The sequence below is a fragment of the Bos grunniens genome, chromosome 15, assembly GCF_055505025.1.
Source record: "Bos grunniens cultivar Pamir isolate PY7600 chromosome 15, Bosgru_T2T1.0, whole genome shotgun sequence".
In the NCBI taxonomy this organism is placed as follows: Eukaryota; Metazoa; Chordata; class Mammalia; order Artiodactyla; family Bovidae; genus Bos; species Bos grunniens.
In genome coordinates, this window is record NC_141179.1 from 83,788,097 (window position 1) to 83,813,243 (window position 25,147).

Here is a 25,147-nt window from a genome sequence, read left to right on the forward strand (position 1 = left end):
CATTAAACTGCAATATTCACAGCTGCCTGCTCATCTAAGTGACGCTGCCATCACCTCCACTTTACAGATCAGGAAACCGTGGCTCAGCGAAGCAAAATGATCTGTTCATGGTCACAAACCTAGGACGCGGCCGACGAGGAGTGGAAACCTGCTCTGTCTAAAAGCTTATCACTCTCCTTCTGTATTTATGCTTCCCCTGGGAGTCTCTGGATCTTTAATCTGATATAAACGAAATATGAACTGGGATGTCTGATGACAGAGACTGCTCATTACCTACCTAATCCTCTCTCCTCCTACTAGATCTGACTTCACCCGTGGTGACAATGGCGTGAACTCAGAGATGTTTCCAGCTTTCCCTGCACTCAGGTGTGGCGTGAGACTAAGAGCTGGCCATTGAGATTAAGTAGAAGTTGGTGGTTAGAGCTCCAAGTGAGGAGGCCAGCTCCCCCACACCCTTCAGCCCTCTAAACCCTCCTCTCCTGATGCAGAGTGGAGCCCTAAATTCCACACCCACTGAGGACGCAAGCGTGGCAGCTGCTGCTGGGATGGCACAGCGGGGGACCAAAGGAGTCTGTACCCCGACACACACCGGGTTTTCTCCACGTGAGGTACAGAGCACCCTGTCTTGTGAAAATCACTACCATCTCCAGCTTCTGTCACCACGAGCTTAATGGAGCTCCCCGCTGAGGTTACAGCTCCAACCCCCTCACCCTCCTGTTTCCCGCCAAGACGGCCACAGCGGCCATCATTTGTACCCATACCTCGGACTGAGAAGGCTCGCAGGGCTCAGGGCTCACCTTGTTCTGGAGCACGGCAGAGAGGTGCGGGTTGGACGGAGCTGGGGCCGCTGCACTCTGAGGTAGGTTCATCAGCTGCTGCAGAAGGCTGGTGACGGTCACTGGTGGAAGATGGTAGAGGAGGAGAGAGAAGGGACTCAATAGGCATGGCAGCACCTACCGAAAAACAGAACGGACAGGCCATCACAGTCTGGTTAACTGCTACTTCAGCTATACCCATTAGTGGGCAGGGACGGAGGGGTACCCACTGCCCCAGGCAAGATGTAACAAAGGAGCCTGACAAGTCTGGCAAATGCTGTCAGCATCTCAGCAGCAGATTCCACGGTAACTGCTGAGAATTTTTTCCACTCGTACAGGAACATCATTACTTGTGTGAAGCAAGGGGGCAAAATCACTTCTCAAATACAGAGCAAGATACATGACAGAACATCGGTATTCACTGTACAAGTACTCAGATGCTCACACTGTACCGGCACTATGGGCTAAAAGCACATGGTGAACAGGACAGACCCTCAGGCTCCAAGACACAGAGAAGCCGTGAGTAAACTGCCAGCTTAACTGCTGTGCGAGGCAGTCTAACATAGGTAAATTCCTAGAGTCAGAGAGTTACTGAGAAGTATTTTCAGACTTAATGGTATCTTGATTTATCTTTATATAAAAGCTCAATGAGGAAACAGAGAAATGATCAATCAGTGTTTATAGATCAGAGAAGCTAAGTGATCAGAAACCCAGACTTTGGTTACAAAGCTAGTAGCCAGAACCAGAATTCAAGGCTGTTGGATTCCAGCCTGCTAGTTCACTCATTCTGCTTTGCCATAAGGCCCAGGCTGGGAAACTAAAATACAGAGCTACTGGTGTAACTGGGTTATGACGCTTGAAATCAAGGGTGCTTCCAGCACTCAATGACCACAGCATAAAAAATGAAGGCTGGTTCTACTTTAAGTAGCATTCAAGAATAGAGAAGACTCCTTTTCATGATAGACTATTCTAAATAAACAGAGCTTTAAAAATTAAAGCATTCTTGCGTGCGTGCTAAGTCACTTCAGTTGTGTCCAACTCTGTGCGACCCTATGGACTGTAGCCCACCAGGCTCCTCTGTCCATGGGATTCTCCAGGAGAGAATGCCCTCCTCCAGGGGATCTTCCCGACCCAGGGACTGCACCTGTGTCTCTCACGTCTCCTGCACTGGCAGGCGGGTTCTTTACCGCTAGTTCCCCCTGGGAAGCCCAGAGCATTTTCAAACACACACAGAAGTGCACACAACGGTATAGTGAAGTCCACGTACCCACAACCCAACTTCAACAATTCAGTCAGTAACAGGGTGCCAACCTCATTAAATCTATGTTCTTCCCATGTCACATCATCTTTGTCATAAATAGCAATAGTTCAATTCTGTCACAATATTATTGTACCTGTGGAAGTTTAACTCCTTAATGATCATCTAATATCCACTCCAAACTCAAATTAGTCCAACTGTCTCAGAAATGTCTAGGAGCCGATTTGTTCTAACGATGATTCAAATCGGATCCACACGCTGCATGGTGGCTCTAAGGCTTTTAGAATCTGTTAACAGGTCTTCTGTCACTTGCCCATCTCCTTTTCTCGTGCCATTTTATTTGAAGAAACTGGGTCATTTGTCCCATTGTTTGAATCTCGCTAATGGCACCTCTGTGGTATCACTTAACAATGACCCAATCTTCAGTCTTTCCCCCATAAAAACTAGTAATTAGGATCAGAGGTTTGACTGAACTCGAGTTCAGCAGAGGGGGCAGGGCGGTGCGCAGCAAGGACACCCATGGAGAGCTGAGCGCTCCCTCCGCGCGGGGTCAGGAAGCACGCAGTTGCACTGCTCCCCTCAGTGGGGCTGGCGGTCGTCTGGGGGTTCAGGTGTGGCCAGCCTGCCCCAGCCAAAGAAATGAGAAAATCCCCATTCGCCTCTGGCCCACGCTTTCAGCTCCAGTAATGGCTGCTGCTGAGACAGACTGTTTTTTCCATTAGGAGCTTGTAAAACGGCAATTTTCTCATTTCTTTGGAATTTATTAGCTGAAATTCTATAAAGGAGAACTTCCTAATATCAACACTCTAGTCTCCTTGACATTTGGCTGTAATGAGGCAGGATAAATGTTTCTTTTTCTTTACTTCCCACTTTTCAGAATAATGAGTTGATGACCAAGCAATCTCTACATTTTTTTCATATCATTATGAACTCATTAAACATATCCGATCTACAGCAATCCACTGGTGTTAATTTTTGTTTCTGACACAAATTATCCCATTGTGACAGAAAGGAGGTTCCTTCAAGTTGGTCTGTGCGTCTTTTACACAGAACCATAGTAATCTTTCAGCTTTCTTGGTTTCTGACATGATACTCCATGATTATCTTGTACATTTTATGCCTCAGACCTGGAACCTGCTATCACTTCAAACAAACAGTATTTAGAGATGTGGTCTATTACTCTTTAACACATACAGGTAAAATCTTAGCCTCTATATTCAACCAAGTTTTCCTCACTAGCACGTAAGCTCCACTACAGCAGGCCTCTCTGGGTTCCTAACTCCTAGCACCAAGAATTAGGTGCTATACTTATAGGATCTATATAACAGTGCCTGGGACATAGAAGTGCTTAGTATTTGCTGAGTGAAGAAATTCTTTCAATTCTATTATTTCAGAAAGAATAATTTTCACTCATAAATGAGTAAAAGAATAAATTTCACTCGGGTTCATTCACATGAATTCTATTACTTTGAATCTCATACTTAATGATATTAGCCCTTTGCGCTAACCGTATCAATTTCTTGCTTTGAACTTCTAATACTGTTTCGAATTTTGCTAATCTTTCAAGGATCGTGATAGGAATAAGCAGAGAACAGTTCTTACAAACTTGATACTCATGCTTCAGATTCTAGCCCACGGCTCCCCAGTGGCTCAGCAGTACAGACTGTGCCTGCTAGTTCAGGAGACGTGGGTTTGATCCCTGGTGCAGGAGGATCCCACACGCCTTGGAGTAACTATGCCAGTGAACCCCAACTACTGAAGCCCACACCCCCGAGAGCCTGTGCTCCGCAACAAGAGAAGCCTGAGCACCGTAACTAGAGCGGCCCTGCTTGCCGCGACTAGAGGAATGCCCGTGCAGCAACAAAGACCCAGCACAGTCAAACATAAATAAAATTTAAAATACTATGATTAATAATAAAGAAAATGAAACCCACAAATTCTAGCCCAGTTTAAACTGCTTAAAAGCACTGGCCCAGTTCTTGTGGGACACCATTCAAGTCTACAGGTCAGTGTTAAGCCACTAATAACAGCCCACGAGTGATACTTTATATCCAATAAGGTAACCAGGATCATGAATGGCAAATAGTGAGCGGTCAGGCCCAGCTGGGGGCCTGGTCTTCTCTCTGTAAACACCAATTCAGCAAGTCTGGGGTAGGGCTGAACTATTTGCTTCCAAAGCAGTTCTAATACAGATCACAGCTTAACAACTGTGCCACATAAGATGGAATTACTGCTTTCCTCATGTTTAGGAACACGGTCTGTTGGATAAAGAAGTGGCATTAAAAATACAGGCTTGGAGTAAAGTTTTTGCTTTAAATACTCAAATGATTGAGCCAAAGATTAGGTAAAAGAACACAAAAGGGATAAGGGGGAAAAATAAGAAGTCTGGCTTCTAGAAATCTTATCCACTGTGAAGACCCAAAGGAAAGAGGACCCCACGTGGCGGGTCACCTCATCCTGTGCGTCCTTCTTGATGAGGAAAGGGAGGTTCCTGGCTGTTGTCATGAGAATGTCAGCTGCTTGCTCTGTGGAGAGGAAAGGCAGAATCCGGGCTACCATTCTCTTCCCCTTTCGGATACACATGATCTGTACAAAGTGGTCATCACTCGGCCTGCGGGGGAAGAAAATGCCAACTTAGGTCAGCAAGAACAATAGAAAAACCCCCTTTCTCCTCTTACATGTTACTAGATGAACACACTGCATTTATTTTCACTCTGCAATGATCTGTACTACAAAGCAGTGAGAATTACTTTACCAACTCTCAACCAAATAATAAAAAGTAAATTCTTCGAGTTTCATGAATATTGAAAATCATTTCAAAAACTGTACATTAAAAAAACTAATCAAACTATAGGCATTGATTTCCTTTACTAACTTTTAAGTAACTACACAAATGACATAGTTAAAACAGCAAAATCTGGAAATATATATATATATATATATAAATAATATTCATAATCTCAGAGATAATTTACTAGTGTTATCATTTTGAAGGCATTTTTGCTGTGTATTATATATTTTTATCTTTCATTTTTTAAAAAGGGGGGATCCATATAATTTATATGGCTTGTTACTTGACTTTTTTCACTTGACAACTTCTTATGAACACTTTTCCATGGCAATACATAATACTTTATAGATTTTACTGGCTGCCTAACAGTCCAATCTATGGAGAAACCCAGATTTATTCAACCAAGCTCCCTGTCAGTCCAACTCCGGAAAAGATGTGCTAAAAAGAAGGTCCTTTTCAAAAAGTTTTGTTTTGCATATGTCCTAGCTTAAAAGAATCATCAATTCTCTTGAATGGGCAAAGACAAAGGGAGTGTCCTCTTGCATTTATCAAATAAATATTGTGATTTCTAGAACATTTACCATTAGCAAGATTCTATTCCAGATACTGGGTAGGAGAGAGATGACAGACAGAGAAATCATACTAAGAAGCTTAGTCTTCACTGGAAGACTGATTGGCTTCCACAGCAAATAAGAATTGTATGGCAACCCCAAGAAAGTATGAATGTTTACACTTTCTATCTTAGTAGGAAACAAAATACATAAAGATTACATGGTTGATTCCTGGGTTGGGAAGTTCCTCTGGAGAAGGGAATGGCAATCCACTCCAGTATTCTTGCCTGCAGAATTCCATGGACAGAGAAGCCTGGTGGGCTACAGTCCGTGGGGTCGCAAAGAGTCGGACACGACTGAGTGACTAACACACACACTACACACAAGCATAAACTAGATACAGTCTCTAAGCTCAACAAAAGAAACTAAATACTGTTTCCCACTGTCTCCAGTGTCCAGCACTGTTCCTAACAGATACTGAAGAGGTACTTGCTAAATAAATGAACTCAAGATACAGAGATTTTCCTCCCCGGCTCAAAAGGATTCTAAAATGTTTTATATGGAGTGGCATTTGAGTTAGGCCAAAAGGAAAGACTCTGAGCTTACTGAAATGGTAAAGAAGGGTAAGGGTAGAATGTATAAAGCCCAAAGGAATCTAGCAAGACTAACGTTTTTACCAAAGGACACAATTCTTACCTCTCCTGTCCAGGCAATTTCCCCCTTAAGTTGTCATACATGCAACAAATTTTGTGCTTTCTTTCATCCATCAGGGCAGGTCGCTCTTCTTCCAGACTTAGGAGATAACGCCTTTCGTAATCCTCCACATCAAGCAGTAAACTATAGGTCTAAGGGAGAGACAAAGCCGGCCTCAGCAAACTCGGAACATCAGGTGAACAGCTTGGCCGTTCAGGACGAGCAGACAACAACGTAAGAGTGAAAGCTCATGGAAGTGACAGCGGGAAGGAGAGCCTGCTCTCTTAACCCAGAGAAACACTGTGAAACAACTTAAAAAAGACAACCGCCTTCAGGTATTGTTCCCTGTCCCTTCTTGACCGCTAATCCAGCAGGCGATGGTGAGGAAACGATTCTCCACTTTCCAAATTTTCCAGCAGCGGCACTGTTAGTAACGTGAACAGGCGCCACTGCGTCCCGTGATGCCTCTATCTGTGAACACGTAACAGCTAACGACTACAGGGTCCCAGGCCCCGCTCCAAGCGCCGTGCAGATACTCACTCACAGAGTACTCACCACAGCCCAGTGAGAAGAGACTCTCAGCATTTTCATTTTTAAAGATAAAGACGGCACAGAAAGGTTAAATAACTTGCCCCAAGTCACAGGCTTGGTGAGAAATGAAAAAGACGTGATTTGGAGCCTGTTCTCAGAGTCTGCGCTCTTAACTCCTATACTCCATGCCCCACAACACGGTGTTTATGGTCCAACACGAGCTGCCTACTGCTGATTCTCCGTAGAACCCGGGACAGTGCCCAGCACCCAGGGAATGGTCAACAAATACACGTGAACTGACTGAACAGACAATCCATTCACAGGCAGAACAATTTTTCTTTTCATTTTCTTAGAAAGATGCCCTGCCCTAAAACACTCAGCTGTTAACTGAACAAGCTTGGACAAAACCCCAGGACTTCTAATTGTAACTGCAGTGCTTTCTCCATGAGGCCACAGGTGAGGTAAACCACATTCCCTTCCAGCACGCCCTGTACACAATAGGTACTTTACACAACCATGTACATTAATTAAGATCACAGGACACTAACCGATTGTTTCCTTTCCCACGTGTTGCGTACACATACATTTCACAGTTCGCTTAATTGAAACTAACTACAGCAACTTTAGCAATTCTAAAACTTACTTTCTCAATTATGAAAAGGGTTTTTCGTCTTTTGTCCCGAACCTGTTTTTCTTTTGTCTCCTAAAAAAAGACAAGACATTTCAATATGAACTCTTTAACCATGTTAAGAATAATTTACTGCTGGTAAATTCTATAGGTAATTCTATTTGTGACAGGACTGTGAAGATTAATAATCAAACAAAAGTAACGTGGACAAAGGTCACGGAGTTGACTGAATAAACCCACACATAAACTATTAACTAAATTCACAGATAAGCAAAAGGTATTGGAGAATGCAATGGAAAATGAAGATATCATAGGAAAATCTTAAACACACAGAAAACGATAGTTTTAAAAACTGGAATAAACAGCTAATGCTGTTTGTAGCCAGGGTTACCCAGTTCAAAGGCTCCTGCCACCCCAGGTCCTGCCTGGCTGCCTTAGGATTCCAACCCAGGGACCGTCAAAGAAGCAGTGCTGACCCAGACTTCCTTAAACACACAATTCTGTGGCTACTTACATCATCCTCACTCCGAGACGTCACAACAGCATCAATCATTTTTCGGGGATTATTCACACTAGAGACAGTGAGCTTTCCCAAAGAGCCCTCAAACTGCACTGCAAGGACAAAAAATTGCCAACAAGTAAAAACCCAGCAACACAGGCAGACAGCATTCAAAGAAGATCATCAGTCTCTCTTTTCTGGCCCCACTGCACCGCCTGTTGTTGTTTAGTTGCTGAGTCGTGTCCGACTCTTTGTGGCCTCATGGACTGCAGCCCGACAGGCTCCTCTGTCCGTGCGATTTCCCAAGCAAGAATACTGAAGCAGGTTGCCATTTCCTTCTCTAGGGGATCTTCCTGACCCAGGGATCGAACCCGTGTCTCCTCTGTGCCTTGCACCGGGAGGTGGGTTCAGCCCCGCTGTGCTGCATGTGCAGACTTTAGTTCCCTGACCAGGGATGGAACTCAAGCCCCTGCTGTGGAAGCACAGTCTTAACCACTAGACTGCCAGGGAGGTCCTATGTTCTCTAGTCTTTACTCCAGACCTAAAAATTCACTACAAAAATCTATGTATTATCTAAGGCAATGTCTTAACAAAATCTATCCTTTCCCATTTTTTTTTGGTTGTAATAATAAAAAGTCTGAAGTATCTTCCCCTTTATCTATTTTATGGATACTAGAAACTATAACATTTTAAAAAGTCACGGAATCTCAAGTAGAAATGGACTTAAAAGGTCATCTGTCAAAATATCCACTCCGCACTTGAATCGGTGGCCTCCTCGTCTGTCAAGGACAGCGGTGCCGTGTGCCATCGGTCTCACACGTCTGCATCCCATCATCCACACACTGCTGCTGCGCTGTCCCACCAGCAGCACGGCGCGCCTCCCCGCCGTGGGCGTGGGGACGCGACCTCACCTGGCTTGTAGGTGTGCTCCAGCTTGGCCACCTGAGGCGTGATGAGCTTGGTGCGCTCCTTTTTTGGGCCGTCACCTTGCATTTCTTCAGCAGCTGACAGTTTCTCCAGTTTTTCAAAGTAATTCTACCACACGAGAAGACGGTTTCAGTTGCAGCAAGCGCAGCACACGGCCGCTCTTTACCATGAAGCGGCTTATACCAGTGGCAGCGATGCTGCTCGTGCTCTATATGTACTGGCTTTTAACTTTTGTCAGATTGTGAAGAACTTATCAAAAAATCCCGCCTTCAAAATTAGCATCAATGGAAACATCATTAGACTGCCAAGATTCTTAATTTTAAGAACCAGATTACTGATGCCAAAAAGATTTGAAAATATTGGTTTGAGAGTCTCTAAAGTTTAGAAATAAAAGGCATATATGCAAACCTTTCAGTGAATATTGTGAGAGATTCTTCAGCTTGAAAAACGGTATAAAATTCTTACCCACTTGAAGACTACCTCAGAAGAAAATTCTACCAGTATTTAACTGAGTCTTCACCAGGGTAAGTGACTAAACTTATCTTTCAGACTGGCACAGAGTACATACCTGATAATAAAAATCATCCAGGTAGGGATCAGTGCTCTGCAGTTGCATCATCTGGATTTTAGAGACCCAGTCTTTTTCTCGCTGCAGCATGAGGTTGGCATATGGATCCTTTCGGATATGATCCTGATGACTGCTCCGGTGACTCCCTCTGTCTCCTGCACCGTTGAGATTCCGATGTTGACTGGAAAAGAAATACAGGTCACATGCACTCCGAGAGGACACATGAATTACGCCTTGTAACAATACTGGAGTAAACCAGGCCAACTAAAAAATAAATTCCCCTTTGCTTTTATTAAAAAAGGAGTGAAAAAGAATAGAATCTTAACAAAATTTGAGAGGAAAGAGCTATGCAATACCTAACCAGAGGACTAAGCTAAGATCTGGGTGCCTCACCATAAGCTAAGCACCTTCCCCCAAGGACTTGTGTGTAAGCCCCACAATAACCCTATGAGGTCCGTAGGTTTATTTTCCCCACTTGAGACGATAAACTGAGCTCAGAAGAGATCAGGTGCCTTGCCCAAAGCAATACACCTCGCAGCAGTGAGGTCTGAGCACAGGCCAACTTGACTCCAAGTCTACATACGTTTAAGAAACTTGTTGAAAATTATGATATACTTTAAACACATAGAAAGGTCCAGCAAACATTCAAAAATCCATTTATTCACCATTTGGACTTAATGAAAAAATTATTTGGTCAAATTTGCTTCAGATTTTTAAAAAGTGATATTAAAGTAACACAGTGCTACATTTACAGTTGAAGGCACACCTGTGCCCCTCGAGAGCACAGTTTCCAGCTTCCCTTCCTTCCTATAGGAACCACTATGCCAACTCTGATACATATCCTTCGTGAAATATTTTACACTTGTATCACTGGTACATGCACCTTAAATGCCACACAGCAGTGCTCCGTTTCACACAAATGGAGTCAGGCATGGACCTCTGCTCCTTGACTCTTAGTCAGCATCATGTGTTTCATGCTTGTCCACAGTGACAACATACCCCAGGTATGTTCAGAAAGTCAAACTGTTAGGATTCAATGTACCTACATTGTCACCCTTATCGTTTATTGCCAAATTCTCTCTCCAAAGGCTACATATATTCCACTCCTGCTAACAACGAGAGTGTTGAGAGACGTCGTTTTGCCGTCTGAGGATATAAAATGATTATCTAATTTCAATCTGCACTCTTCTCAATACAGGTGAGCCTGAAAATCTTTGCATTTTTATGAGCCATGTAGGTTTCCTCTATTGGAAAACTGCATGCTTGTGTTTGATGCCTTTTGTTATACAGAAATTTAATATATTTTTACAATTTCATAAAAAATATTTGTAAACACCTTTATTCAGTGATAACTACTGTACAAAGAAACATACAATTCAATGTATACAAATCAGTAAGTCTGGAAAAATGCAAACACTTGTCATGCCATCAGCATAAAAAAGGCACTAGACGGATACACCCACTCCTTGGGTCCCTTTGTTCTTCTTCCCTTTTTGAGGAGTTGGGGGGATAAGATGCTTAACATGAGATCTACCCTTTTAAATTCTGAAATGCACAATACCATAATGTCAACTGCAGGCCTGAGAAGCTTGTATTTTAACAGTCAATGTATTATTAATCTTTTCCTTTATGGTTTTTATTTTTTGTGTCTTAAAGGCCCATACTAGTTTTTTACCTCTGCAAAAAATATTCCAGAATTTTTTTTTTTGAAAGAAAAAGGAAATTACACACAAAGAACCATAAAAGGGAAAGCTGTAAAAACTTCAAAGTTATGTTTAATTCTCTTATTTTATGTATAAGAATGATAATAAAATATAAGCTCCATGAAAGCAAGGGCTTGTTATGTCTTGTTCTTCTTCTAATCCCCCAAACTGACCACAGTAGCTGGTACACAGCTGGGGCCACATATATAAATATATATTTGAATGAGGATGAAACAGAGGCAAAAATAAAGTGGCTGTTGGCTTTACATAAGACCCCAATGTAATGTTAGAGACTATACTTCAAGATTACCTCTGAGCCGAGATGGTAAATAAAAATGTAGTTAAAACTATGGGAAGAATTTGATAAGGAGTGAGTATAATATGTTGACCACCCCCCACCCCAGATCTAAACTGCATTTCAGAATTATATTAACTTGGAAATAAGTTGATAAGCTCTAGTCATTCAAAGCTTGTGCGTTACATAAAATAGCACATATAACCTGACTTAGCCAATTGAAATAAGCTCAATATTGATTAAATTTACTTAAAAAGTAAGCTAGATAGGTCAAAAATGAAACCTAAATTAAGAAACCACAAAAGAGAAGGTTAAGTACTTACTTTCTATTCTGTTGCTGTCTCTGATGCAAAAGTCGACGGTGCTGTGGATGAAGGTGGGTTGTGTCTGGTCTAAACATTGGAGCCTGTGATCTAAGAAAAAAGGGAAAGATGTTCAGTTCTGTCCTTCTGATGACCTGAAGCTTTAAAGAATGTGGTCAATAACTGGATAACTTCACACAGGTTCACCCAAGAGAATGTTGGTGTCTACTCTAAGAAGATCTTTCATAAGGAAGACATAGCTGTATTTTCATATCTTCCACAAAAGACAATTATCAACTCCCAAGAAGACAATCATAAAATCTGAATCAGCAGTAAGCGAGTTTAATTCTCTTTGCTCCTAACTGTTAAAGAGAGGTCTCTAACTAAATTTAATGTACTCAAGTTCACATTTGGAAATGACACTGAGAATATACCTGTGACAGTTGATTTAATATGTCGACTTGTCTCAGACACCCAGTTGTTTGGACACTCATCTAGATGTTGCTGTGATGGTATTCTGTAGATGCTATTAACATTTACAATTACTAACTTTAAGAGATAGAGAGATGGCCCTAGATAACGTGGGTGGGCCTTGCCTATCAGCTGAAGGCCCTAAAAGGAAAACCAGTTTCCCAGAGAAGGAATTTTGCCTCAAGACTGGAACATGGGAAGGCCTGACTGAGTTTCCAGCCTGCTCACCTGCCCTACAAATTCAGACCTCAGGTTGCAACCACAACTTCCGACAGAATGTCCAGCCTGCTGGCCTGCCCTACGGATTTTGGACTTCCTAGCCCCACAATCATGTAAGCCAATGCCTTAAAGTAAATATCTTCTTTATATCCTACTGGTTCTGCTTCTTAGGAGAACCCTGAGACAACGTGATATATAATAAAACACAATTTCACTGAAGCAGGAACTTAAACCTCTATCGTAAAATCCCAGTGGAAGCAAGCAAGTAGCTAAGCACTGAGATTAGCTGACAACTCAGCATCTATTTTTCTGTTCCTCTTTTTTTTTTTTGGTTGCACAATGTACCTTGCTGGATCTCAGTTCCCCTGACTGAACATGGGCCATGGCAGTAAAAGCACTGAGTCCTAACCACGGGACCATCAGGGACTCCCCTCTCTGCTCCGTAGTGTAAGACAAGTCTTGTTAGGTGAGCAGCACTTCACGCATGTATGTGTGTGTGTCGAATGGATACGTGAGACATAAGAAACTTCAGAAGAAATGAAAAAGGTGATTATTAACGTGCAAATGTAAGTAGGAAGCATCTTGTTGTTGTTTAGTTGCTGAATTGTGCCCTACTCTTTGCGACCCCAAGGACTGTAGCCCATCAGGCTCCTCTGTCCATGGGATTTCTCAGCCAAGAATCCTGGAAGGGGTTGCCATTTCCTTCTCCAGGGGATCTTTCCGACCCAGGGATGGAACCCACCTCTCCAGCACTGGCAGGCAGTTCTTTATCACTGAGCCACCTGGGAAGCCCAGGAAGCACATGACTGGAGGGAAATGTGATTCATATGAAACCTTGGAGACCATCCAACATTTCTGTGTTTGGCAACTTGAGGATCAAATAACAGCTCAAAATACATCATTTGAAAATAGCAAGGAGACTGCTACCTTCTATCACTAAACGTCAACAATCAAGAGACTCAGCGGACCAGGGACAGACAGTCACACTTCTCTGTATACCTTAGGTTTTGCAGGTGGGGTCCTGGGCCAGGGGGGTGCTGCTGCGGAGGGGGCGGTGTAGTGGGGGGTGGGGCGCTGAAGAAGGCGCGGAAGCCTGGCGCCGGGGGGAGCATCTGCCCAATTCGCCCTTGCAACAGCTTGGGATTCATGGCGGCAAGTGGGCTGCCCACGAATCCAGGGACCCGTGCAAACTGGCTGGGAGACATCCGTCCAGGCTGTAGCTGCAAGAAGAACAAGATCTTGGATTTAGTTGATTGGCAGGTCCCCTTACTTTCATCCACAGAACAGTGAATACTGTTTCCATCAATAACTTTGCTTGAGAAAGTAATGGGGGGAAGAAAGAAGAGGCAGTAGGAATTGATTAGTAGCGAGAATAAAAAAAAGGCGGGGGGGATGTGAGCTAGTGAACGCTAGGAAAGTTAGGTGAGCTCTTTACGGGCTGAGCTAATCCTACGCTTACCTGTGCTCCTCCAAGAAGCTGTGCTCTCTGGAGGGGGCTGAGGACAGGAGGGACGCTAGGGGGAAAAGGGTGGCCCAGCAGGGAGGAGTTCTAAAAAAAAAAAAAAAAAAAGGAAACAAAAACATTACAGTCATACCATAAAAACAGAGAAATAACAGGGGAACGCACTAGAAACGCAGAATAGACATGGACAGGAAAACTCCCAAAGGGTAGAGCTGAGCTGTCCACTGAAGGGACGTGAGAGAGAGTGACGCTAGGAGTTACGAACCACTAGGATTATGTAATGGGAAAAGGAAGCAGGAGAACGAAGGACTGTAACAGCACGAAACCAGATCATATCAAGTTTAGATCTTTAAAGATATGAAATGAGTTGAGGTAAGAAATAGCTGAACACAATGAACCATGTTTCCTGACCTGGGTACTCTTAAGATCCAGAAATTCAAGTATGGAGATTATGAAAAACATGTATCATTTAGGAGGTATCGATACACCAGGCACTGATCAGAAAACACACACTGCACGTCTTCACTAGGCTGCAGAGCGGCATACCGGGACACTGCAGAGCTGGTTTGGAGACATCCTCTCACCATAGGGAGCAGGATACCGTGGCGGCATTGGGGGCCGAACGTGGACAGGCTTTGGACACAGAATCTACAAGGACAAGCACACATACAACTGCACTCAGTGAAGCCAGTTTTCCCTCCACCTGTACCCCCTCCCCTCGAGTACTGGCAGAGACACAGAACTCAATGCGAAGCCCTACTTCTAAGCAAACTGCTATGGCTTTGGTCCACGTGTAGAACCTTCGGTCACTTCCTCTCACAAATATCAAGCAACGTGCCACTTTTTAACTGAGGAAGATTTAGCTAATTCTCCAGTTATCCCCACCCTTCCATGCTATCTGAGGGAGGTACCAGCAGATACTCTGACTTGCAAATTCTCTCCAAGAGGATATGTTTTGGTAGCAGTGAGGGAGATGGAATAAGAAAGCTGGAGGATTAACTAAGTCCTATTCTGAAGCCCCTGTGATATGGCCGCCATGCTCAGCTCTTTTGTGTCCACTGTGACTCCACCATTTCAGAGGATATTGAGCCTAACTAGGCCATACCAACACCACCCTCCCCCCATACCTTCCACATTGGCCTTCCTTTCCAGCTGCTGGTTTCAGGTGGAGGGAAGTCTATGGAACAGGACTGCACAGGCTCTAGGGAAAGCAGGGATATCTTAAAGGTAAAAAGGGATGTGGACAATGCTGTGTGTCCCCACTCCCCCCAGCTTTCAGCTACCTCTCTGCCAAGGTTTTGGGCAGCCAGTAAAACACTTTAAAACGGATATTTACACTAAATGTGGTTAACTACCCTTTTTCTCCCCCAATTAAAAGGCAGCAGCAACAGGAGCAGCACCAGCAAAGGGCATTGGGGAATGTGTCTCTTGTTTGTGCTAACTTCTCCTCTAATCGGCTATTTTTCTTTCTAATCTAATGCCTACCCCACACTTCCACCCTCCTCCCAGTAGCACATTTCCCAAAGAGTTTTGCCCAGATTCCCAGTATCCTGGGCTGAGTGCCTGTTGAGGAGAGGTACCTGCTGGTTGAAGCTGGGCACAGCCATCTGCTTAGGTGGGGTGCCTATGGGGACAGCTCTAACAGGAGGACTCCCAATGACAGGCGAGGTGGACCGCCTTGGTAATGCGCGCTCGGAAAGGTCCCGATCGTCTTCTGGGCCCTGGGGGGGCCTCTGAGGCAAGGCATATTCTAACACAGACACTGTAGGCATTTCCTAATTGAGGAAGTAGTGTTAAAAAAATTAGCTAGCTTGAAATCTCTTCATCACCTTTACAGACGCCCAATACCTTGAGAAATTATTTTTTAAATTTTTATTTAGTTTTATTTCACATCCAATAAAATTTACCCTCTGTGGCGTATAGGACTAAATTCTGATAAATGCAGAGTCACGGACCTGCCGCCAAAATCAAGACTCAGCAGTTCTGTCACTCCCCAAACTGCCTCAGCGCTGCCCATTTGCAGTCACCTCTCCCGTCACCCTCAACCACTGGCCAACATCGGTCTGCTCTGTCCTGACAGTTGTGCCTAAAAATGACTGTGTGTGTGTGTTGTGTGCGTTCAGTCGCTTGGTCGTGTCCAACTCTCTGCAGCCCTACAGACTGTAGCCCGCCAGGTTCCTCTGTCCGTGTATTCCAGGCAAGAATACTGGAGCGAATTCCCATTTCCTACTCCAGGGGATCTTCCCGGCCCAGGGATAGAACCCGTGTCTCTTGCAACTCTTGCACTGCAGGCAGATTCTTTATCACTAGCGTCACCTGGGAAGCCCCTAAAATGACTTTAATTGAAATTGAGATCATAAGCTGCCAAAATTTTCATGTTCCAATGGCTCCCTTTCAACCATTTCAAAGGAAAGCACAATCAAGTGAGCATTACCATGGAGTCTGAGGTTCAGCTATGGCTGCTGGACGATGTGACCAACACGAGGCCAGCAGAGAACATACATCTATACATCACTCCAGTAAGGGAAGGGCAATAACAGGAGCCAGGCTGCGGATGCTAGGAATTTTATATAATGAGAAAACGTTTAATACCTGAGCAAGCAGTGGTCCTCGGATTCGCCTCAGAACTTCAGATCCATCCCAGATGCTGGAATTGAGACTTCCTGGTTGGGGCTAGCAAGAAAGGAAAACACATACAAAGTGTGGAACAGTGCAGGCTCTCTGGGGAACTTACCAGTTTGTAGTGAACAAAGCTCTCAAAGAGCTGCAACTGTTGAGGATAAAGAAACTACAGCATTCTAGAAAATACCTTATACCCCAACTTCATCTCTAGAACTGCTATCATAAGGAATAATATCACCAAATTTCTATGGCATGTGTAATTCTCTCAGTATGGTAAATCACCTCACAGCCACTTACTTGCAACACGGGCCTGGTCTGTACCGCCCTCATGATAGCTGGGTCTTCAAGTTCATTTTCAATCACCATCTTGCTGAGCCTCTCTGCCAGATTCTCCTCATGGTCACCCAACAAGTCCATCTCATCCCTTTCTCCATTGCCGCTTTGTTCATTAACTGCTGCAGGTAGCTTCTCTTCCAGTTCAGCCAGGCGCTCATGTGCTTCCTGCCAATCATCATCTATGAGGAAATCAGAAAAAGAAACAGAGTTCATATTGGAATAAAAAGTTTCATGAAATTCTTCTGTTAACCAAATAAACAATTCCAACTCCAGAAGACAGGTGGGAAGTTAAATTTCCACCTAGACGCATGAAATAAGATTTAAATTAAGGGGGCACATTTAAAGTGGGCTTCTCACTATTGAGAACAAACATCCTATCAGGAATAAAATTCAAACTTTTAGAGTAACAGATTAATACATTAGCAATGGCATCTAGATTATATTCTGAAACTGATTTCTAAATTGGTGATATATATGTGTACTACAACCTGTGGCTTTGAGATTCTGTGACATTTTAGGCAAAAACTCATGCTAGCATACGACTTTCTCTTAGATAACTGTCATCTTCTTTACAAGCTTTTAAATCCATTCCTTTCATCCAGTTAGTGTGTTTTGAGCATCTATCATGTGACAAACACTGTTCTAGGTGCATGGCATACATCACCGTAAGAAACAGACAAGGGAAGTGACATTTGAGCAAAAATTCAAGAGTTAAAAAGTTAGCCACGTGGATATCTAGGGGAAGCGTGTCTCAGGCAAAGGATGGTCAGTATAGAGGACTTAAAATGAGAGACTGACAATTTTCAGAAGCAGCAAGGACTGCGTTTGGACTGGAACGAACACGGGTGAAGGGAGAAGAAAAATGAGGTTGGCGTGGATTGGGGGGAGCTCTCGGGGGTCCTTTAGAGCTGCTCTGAAATGGGACCCCGAGAAGTCAGGATGTGGCTGGGCTTGCTGAAAGAATTGATCTGGTTGCTGTGCTGAAAACAGATTTGGGGAGAAGGGGGTCGCACTACGGGAAGAATGGAGGTCTGTTAGCAGGCTACTGCAGTACGTCAGGGGAAAGGTGAGGCTCAGCTCTCTTCTTTAACTGTCTCCGTTTCTGTACACTACTATGGAGTCTGTATCACTGATCCTAGGTTATTTTCTCATTGTTTATGCTGACAGAGGATTATTTCACAGATGAAAATCTACAGAAGCCTTTATCAGCTTCTCCAGAACTAGACCTCATCTCCATCACCTCTTTCATTCCAGGCTCCTTAACCACATCACTCATCATTCCCTTCTACCTCCATCATAAAAGCGCTACTATTTCACCTTTAGCATTCAAATTCAGACACCTTTCTTTCCCTCCTCACTGAAGCTTTCTCTAAATAATCTTTTCATTTCAATTCTTACCTTTGCCTCATCTAACCCACCAAAACCCCATGTATTCTCTTGCATTCGATACATATTTTTATTCTTATTTTAGTTTTATATGTTCTGCAAATCCAACACAGACAATAGGTAATTCTCTTTATAACTAACATCACAACACAGAATTCTGAAGAACTGTCCTTAATGACAATCCTCCCCATTTTATTTTTCTATATATCTCATTTAAAGAAAGGAGAAGGACTGGAAACAACATGCAAAGAAAAAAAAAGTGTCTGGTATATACTAAGGGTGTAATAAATGGTAGCTACTTCAAAAAAAGATTTAGACTTTCATATGGAACTTGTTAAAAGTATCTTTACTCTTTTTTCCTGTTTACAAATACATGTTTGCTAAAAAAAAAATTTTAAACATTATACAAATATGTAACTCAGCAAAACTTCCCCACAATTCTTCAGGAATGTTAAATTTTTAAAAGTAGAAACACAAAGTAGGATATCTGATACGATCAGAACCACTGTCTAGTCTTGGAGGGCTGTGATAGATCTGAATGTACTATGTACAGTAAGGGAAAAATCTAGTTTAGATGAAAATTTAGAGTACTAAATTATCAGTTATTAAAAAAAAACAAGGAATAGCATAATCAAAAATCAACTGTGACATTAATACTTGGTGTCATCTTTGCTAAAGAAGAGTAAGCTAGGATGCTCTGAAGGACCAACTGCTTTTTCCAACCTTATTGACTCAACAATGCCAAAAAAAAGGGGGAAAAAAAAAAAGAGTCTATGATCCCTAATTATGGGATGTTTTAAAAACATTTATTACCCAAATTTAAGAAACTGATTTGTTAATGGATTAATTCTAATGTAGAAGAGTTTCCATTCACTTCTCATAATCCTATTTACTAACTTTTCTATGAAGTGAAGTGAAGTCGCTCAGTCATGTCCGACTCTTTGCGACTCCACGGACTGTAGCCTACCAGGCTCCTCGGTCAATGGGATTTTCCAGGCAAGATTACTGGAGTGGGTTGCCATTTCCTTCTTCAGGGGATCTTCCCGACCCAGGGATCGAACCTGGGTCTCCCGCATTGTAGGCAGACACTTTACCATTTGAGCTACCAGGGAAGCTTTACTATATGTCTCATCAAAGACGATTATCTATTTGTCCTTAGTAATTAATTTAAAAAACACTGATTAGTAGCCATATTCTGTAAGAAAGGCTCTGTTGTGAATTGTTACTTTTTCAAACATGTAAGTAAAGAAATCTATGCCACAAAACACCATCATCATCATTTTATGTATTTCCTGTTTTGTGAAAAATCACCTGAAGCAACGTCAGAGGCCACACATGGCCTTGGTGTAAAAAGACACTTCACTCTGTATCTTCTTTGAATGACTGAAAAATATAGTTACTTAAACATGCCTTTGTTTGTTTGACCTCAACCCACACTCGCCAAAATGATAAAGGGTAGGGGAAAACAACAAGAGAAATGAAGGGAAAGAGATACCTATTTTCCTTTAACTATAACCTATACTCTGGGACTTCCCTGGTGATCTGATGGCTAACACTGTGCTCCCAGTGCAGAGAGCCCCGGTTCAACCCCTGGTCAGGGAACTAGATCCCACATGCCACAGTGAAGATTCTCATGTGATGCAACTAAGACTCAGTACAGCCAAATAAATACAAATGTTAAAAAAAATTAACCTATACCCAGATGTGAGTTACTAAAATCCTGTCTGCTTTTATAAACACGTACTTGTTGTGGCAATTCCCTTCAAATCTGTCTCTGGGATATATCTGAATAAAAACAAAATAAAAAGAAGTAGAGTTAATTTAACTTTAGAGCAATCTCAGTCTCTAAAGATTTCAGCAGTTATCAGTAAAAAGGAGGAAGAAACAATGAGGATCCTTCCACGTGGAGGCAGAAGATTTCCAAGGATTCCCCAAATACTGTTAAACATAACTTGTAGTTTACACTGATTGTATTTATAGTTACTTAACCTCTCTGACACTTTCCTTCTTCATTGGCTAAAATGACGATAATAATAGTACCTACCTCATAAGATTGCTATCAGGATTGATAATATATGTAAAACATTTAGAATGGTCCCGAGCATCTAATAAGTACCTTGGAAGTGTAAGCTTTCGTTTTTAGAGAATGAGTTGAGGTTACTATGGCCCATTTATTGCTCAAAGATGACGCAAATATTTTTTTCCATGCAAAGACACTGACTAGTTTCTTACGGAAAGGTGACATCAGAGCATTTGTAGCCAGTGACTTAAAATAACTACTGTATTAACAGGTATTACTCAAGACACTCACTCCTTGAGTTAAAAACCATCAAGTCAAAACATATGTCATAGGTCTAACATTCTACCTCCTTGTTTAAATTCTCTACTCATCTGTGGAAGTACATTAAACAAGTCACAGGTGGACTTAGAAATGTTCTTTTTATAAATCTGTATACTATTTATATCAAGGTGTTAGGAGGAACTAGGATTTTAACCTTACAATTGTCTCAATGTTAAGGGCTCACATTTAGAAATCTTTTCTCAACTACAGACTCTGTAGACCAAGAAGTCCTTAACCATCCTTGTGCCTCAGGGTACAGAAACGGGCTGCCCTATCCACATTCGATTTCGCCGCTCTTACCTTTTTACCACCTGTTCTTTTACTGTGTAACCCTAGGGGCTTTTTCAATGTGTGTGCACTTTTTGCTTTTCCATCCCATAAAATACAATTCTGCATACTTTAAAATTCTTTTAGGGCAATACTTTCCTTATCTTGGGAGAAACTCAGAAAAAAAAAGACTGTCGAGCACTCTGGAAGTCAGGGAGAAGGCAAGACTATTTCTCTCCAGTCCAGGTTCAAAACTGAGGACATTTGCTATGTCCTGTCTTAATATATTTCATTTTAATACAGACGAATTTGCTACAAAATGGTAACATTCGGTACACTATTTTAAGAGAGAAAGAGTTCCAGAAGCAAGCACACACTTGTTTGGAGCTTTATTGTATTCTATAGGTTTTTACTAAAGTTTCAAATATAATCTGCAATTTCCATCAGCCCCCTGCTCCCGCCATTCTCTGTTCTTCCCCTCCTTCCCTGTGATCTCCCTGGAGAAAGAACAGCATCTTAGATCATCCTCTGGGACGAGGTCTTCCCTTAAACTACGGCTGGAATCCAAAAGGTCTTCAGTTCCCTTTTGTAATGAGCCTTGCTTCCACCTTAAATACTTCTCTTCCTGCTCCCAAAAGTGGCAGTTTTAGCTCTCCAGTGAATTCTCTAAACCCTGACTGAACAGAGAACATTTTTTCATTTTTGCCAGTTAACTCGGTCTAAGCTTAAATAAACAAGTCATTTAGGTCACTGCAAAACCAGTAACCAATACGACGTTTTTAAAGACCTCCTTTGTTTTTGATATTCAACATTTTGGGGTTACTCAATACTGATAAGTTTCCTTTTCTTCTTCCTTATTACTTAAGTTTGAATATTTGTTGCTTAGACAGAGTTCAAAGAAACTCCACACATTCACACATCCCAGTGTAAATGCGGTCACTGTCGTTTTTCAACGCCATCAAAGCAAAGATAGCCGCATCTCCCTCTCTCTCTTTGGCCTCGCACATGCTGGATCTTAGTTCTCCAACCAGAAATGGAACCGGGGCCCTTGGCAGCGAGAGTTCAGCCTTAAGCACTGGACCACTAGGGAATTCCCTCACCTATTCATCTTTTAAGTGCAGTTTAATTTTAACTTATTAGTATGCTTGTTCTAGAACCTCAAATTTCAAACTTTATCATATAAACTTGCCCCCTAAATTTCTCATCTCAGTAATTATAACCGTGACCTCTAGTTTAGTTTGGCTCTTTAATTTTTTAACCTCTTCCAATTCCTGAAATATTATCTATCTCCAGGGATGAGAAAATCTCATTTGTACACAGCACTTTTCTAATTTATGAAGACTTTCTATCACCAAAATTCTTGGAATCAAAACCTCTATTTAACTGAATATACTACAGTACAACAGAGGATCATGCTATATACTATTGATCAACTAAATTTTAAAACATACATATCAGAACCTGAGTTTTCTCCTAGTCCACTAGTTAAGTTGTATGTTCCACAAATAAATATTTACTTCTTCTAGGATTATTTTCTGGAGAAGGAAATGGCAAGCCACTCTAGTGTTCTCGCCTGGAGAATCCCAGGGACGGGGGAGCCTGGTGGGCTGCCGTCTACGGGGTCGCATAGAGTCGGACACGACTGAAGTGACTTAGCAGCAGGATTATTTTCAGCCTTTATAAAATGTGTACTTCTCTAATCACTTGATTTTCTCATAGTGTCAACTGAGGGCCACAGATCATAAAGCTGGGAGGGACACGGCTTAGAAAAACACCTGGTTTTGTAAGTGAGGCAAACAGAAGCCCAGAGGAGCACGGTAGATGCTTGGAGTGAAGAATAGAAGTCTGCCAACTCTGTGAATGAGGATATTCCTGCTAAGACAAAAGTATCAATGCTGATAAAAGACAGCATTTGAAAAGAGCAGGAGACCGAGACATTATAAAAGAAAGCTGTCACTTACCAACTGCACCTGACCCAAATGTATCATCATTGAATTGATCAATCTCTTCGTCCTCCTCTCCCAGGCCCTGAAATGCATCTTCATCTTCATCCAGAGGACAATCCTCCAAAGACTTAAAAAAAAAAAAAAGAGAGAGAAAAAAAGATTAGGTATTCAGGAAGTTCACAACCTCATTTTCAAAATGTTCTAAAAATGTTCTTACCTTACCAATCTACACAATAGCTTCATTATGACTTTCTGTACAGACGGCATTTTTTCTATCCCCCAATTTCCCTGACATTGGAAGATTCAGTACCTTTTCTTTCAGCTTCCCTTTCCTATTTATTTAACCTCTTCCCCCAAACTTCCATTTCTCTATTTATCAAGGCTCTAATAATAGCATTTCCTCATGCAACCAAGAAATTAGGCCTGCAACTTCCTTTCCATCACTTGTTACAATGACAACTGAAAATGAACACTTTTTTTGCCTGAGTTATTTTTCACTGAAATTCTCATCTTTCCCATGTTCATGTCATGTTCTCAACTATTAAGCTTTCTCTCCATTTTCCTTCACACATTTTGTTTTCCTATAGGCTCAAACTCCGTGGTAAAAGAGAAAGCTAAGTTTTCAATCACAGTGAACTCTTGAAAAACTGTGATGTGACAAGTTCAAGCTCAGTCTCTACTCCTACAAGCGATGCCAACCTGGACAAGCCACACCCCTTCTGATTAATTCATTCAATACCTCCTGAGCACCTATTGTGTCTCAGGCTGTGTTAGACTTTAAACCACAGTCTCTTTAAGTGGTAATGCAGGGACAATACCATCTCCTTCAGAGGTGTTGTGAGGCTCAAAGGAGGCAAAGTTTTAGACAAACACGGGATACCGCTAAACAATGCTAGATATCACCATAACAACCTAGGTGTGTTCTAAACACTCCCTTCCCTCCCCCTTCATTTCACTTTTCAACTGATTAATTTTCCAAGTTTTCTTGGGAATTTTGCCTACTGTATCTCATCGCTTATTCCTATCAAATAGAAGGTCTATGTGTCCACAGTTTTCAAAGACTCAGGGTCGGAAATCCACTCTCTCTGCAGGCACATTTCTGATATACCTTGACTGACCACCTCTCAGCGAGGCTGTTCCCAAACGAAAAGTTAGGTTCAAGGGCCAGTCTACCCATCTTAAGTCCTCCCAAACTCAACACGAAACAAGCAAGCGACTGCCTCCACATGAGAGGCAACTTCTCCAAGCACTCGCAAATCACGAAAGTCTACTGAACCAAATCACTGCTTCTCAAATTGGAGAGACTCTTAGGGATCACCTAGACCAACCCTGTCAGTTCTACAAGTCCCAGAAACCCTGTCCAAGGCATCAGGAGTCGCTAGAGGTCACACGGCGAGTTAGCGACAGCGCCAAGACTCTCGACTGGTCCTGCATTCCCGGGACCTTCCCCCAGCCCACGTCTCCGTCCGCTCGCCCCCAAGGAACTCCTGCGGGACACGCCCCTCCCCAACCCCCAGTCCTCTTCAGTCAACAGTCCTCGGCCCCAGTCAGAAGGCAAGTCCGGGCCCCCGGGACCTGACGATCGCCCGTTTGTGAGGGGGAGACGCTTCCGTGTCCAGGGCGGGAAACGCGTCTCTGGCCTTTCCCGAGTGAGTCCTCCACAGGAATCACCGGCTGCGGGTGCAAGGCTCTCTACTCGGCGCTCCTCCGAGGCGGGGGCGGGGGACTGTGTGGTCACGGTACTTCACCGGCCCGCCCCAGCCCAACACAGAGGTCAGCTCTCTCCGCCGGCCACCGACAGGGCGGTCCCGCCCCCCCCTCCCCAAAGCTGGCTCTCCACCCGCGGCTGAAACCCGCGACCCCAAACCGACGCCTTCCGCGGGGTCCCGCGGGTTCCCCCGGCCGCTCCCTCCTCCCCAGAGCGCGGGACCGACGCGCGTGAGAGAGAGACTGAAAGAGAGCTGGGCTCGTGCGGGACCGAGGGAGGGGTCACTTCCGGTCGCGGCGGCTCACCTCGTAGCGGAACATTCTTGGGGAGGGGGGGAGAGGGAGCGGGGAGGGGAATGGGAGAGGGAGGGAAGAGGCGCCGACTCCCCGGGCTCCTCCGTGCGCAGGTCCTCCACCGGCTCGCGACCCCTGGCCGCCGCCGTACGCCGGAGCGTGCGTGGGGACGTGCGCAGGCGCGCCTCGGAGAGGGCGGCCGCCCCGCTCGGCACCCGGCGGCGGCGGCTGCGCGGGGACAGATTTGGCGTCCCGCTTCCTAGTCTCAGCGGCGGGAAGGAGGTCCCGCGGCGAGAGACTGCGCACGCGCCGCCCGTCGGGGGCTTCCTCGAGGTCTAGGCTTGTAGCTCCGCCCCCTCCGGCTCCTCTGCGTTCGCCCGGCGCTCAGGTTCCAGTCACGAGTTTTCCGTCATCGACGGGGCGGAGAAAAGCCTTGTGATTGTCACAGGACAGGGCTTTGAAGAGTCCCAGGCTTAAGTTAGCCTGGGCTGGAAAAACGGAGATTCCTAGACTGTCTTTCCAACGTCCGACACCG

The 25,147-nt window shown here is 43.6% G+C and overlaps 1 protein-coding gene across 19 annotated transcripts in view; it reads right to left on the bottom strand.

Moving 5' to 3' along the window:
* PATL1 (PAT1 homolog 1, processing body mRNA decay factor) overlaps positions 1 to 24,763 on the bottom strand; it is a 34,006-nt gene extending 9,243 nt beyond the window's left edge. For 4 of the 19 annotated variants that reach the window (XM_086341860.1, XM_086341851.1, XM_086341850.1 and 1 more), the window contains exons 1-17: positions 22,834 to 24,511; positions 22,627 to 22,738; positions 16,633 to 16,850; positions 16,306 to 16,386; positions 15,294 to 15,488; positions 14,841 to 14,933; positions 14,260 to 14,361; positions 13,711 to 13,800; positions 13,251 to 13,471; positions 11,583 to 11,672; positions 9,262 to 9,442; positions 8,678 to 8,801; positions 7,782 to 7,879; positions 7,283 to 7,342; positions 6,112 to 6,260; positions 4,525 to 4,684; positions 798 to 953 (exon numbers count right to left, since the gene is read on the bottom strand). In XM_086341860.1, the coding sequence (XP_086197986.1) occupies positions 798 to 953; positions 4,525 to 4,684; positions 6,112 to 6,260; positions 7,283 to 7,342; positions 7,782 to 7,879; positions 8,678 to 8,801; positions 9,262 to 9,442; positions 11,583 to 11,672; positions 13,251 to 13,471; positions 13,711 to 13,800; positions 14,260 to 14,361; positions 14,841 to 14,933; positions 15,294 to 15,488; positions 16,306 to 16,386; positions 16,633 to 16,850; positions 22,627 to 22,738; positions 22,834 to 22,878 (2,175 nt within the window). In that variant the 5' untranslated portion in view covers positions 22,879 to 24,511. Of the gene's footprint in view, positions 1 to 797; positions 954 to 4,524; positions 4,685 to 6,111; positions 6,261 to 7,282; positions 7,343 to 7,781; positions 7,880 to 8,677; positions 8,802 to 9,261; positions 9,443 to 11,582; positions 11,673 to 13,250; positions 13,472 to 13,710; positions 13,801 to 14,259; positions 14,362 to 14,840; positions 14,934 to 15,293; positions 15,489 to 16,305; positions 16,387 to 16,632; positions 16,851 to 22,626; positions 22,739 to 22,828; positions 24,518 to 24,624 lie in introns of those variants that run through there. The other 15 variants (XM_086341862.1, XM_086341857.1, XM_086341856.1 and 12 more) reach the window with 9 other exon arrangements.
* Positions 24,764 to 25,147: the final 384 nt, after the last annotated feature.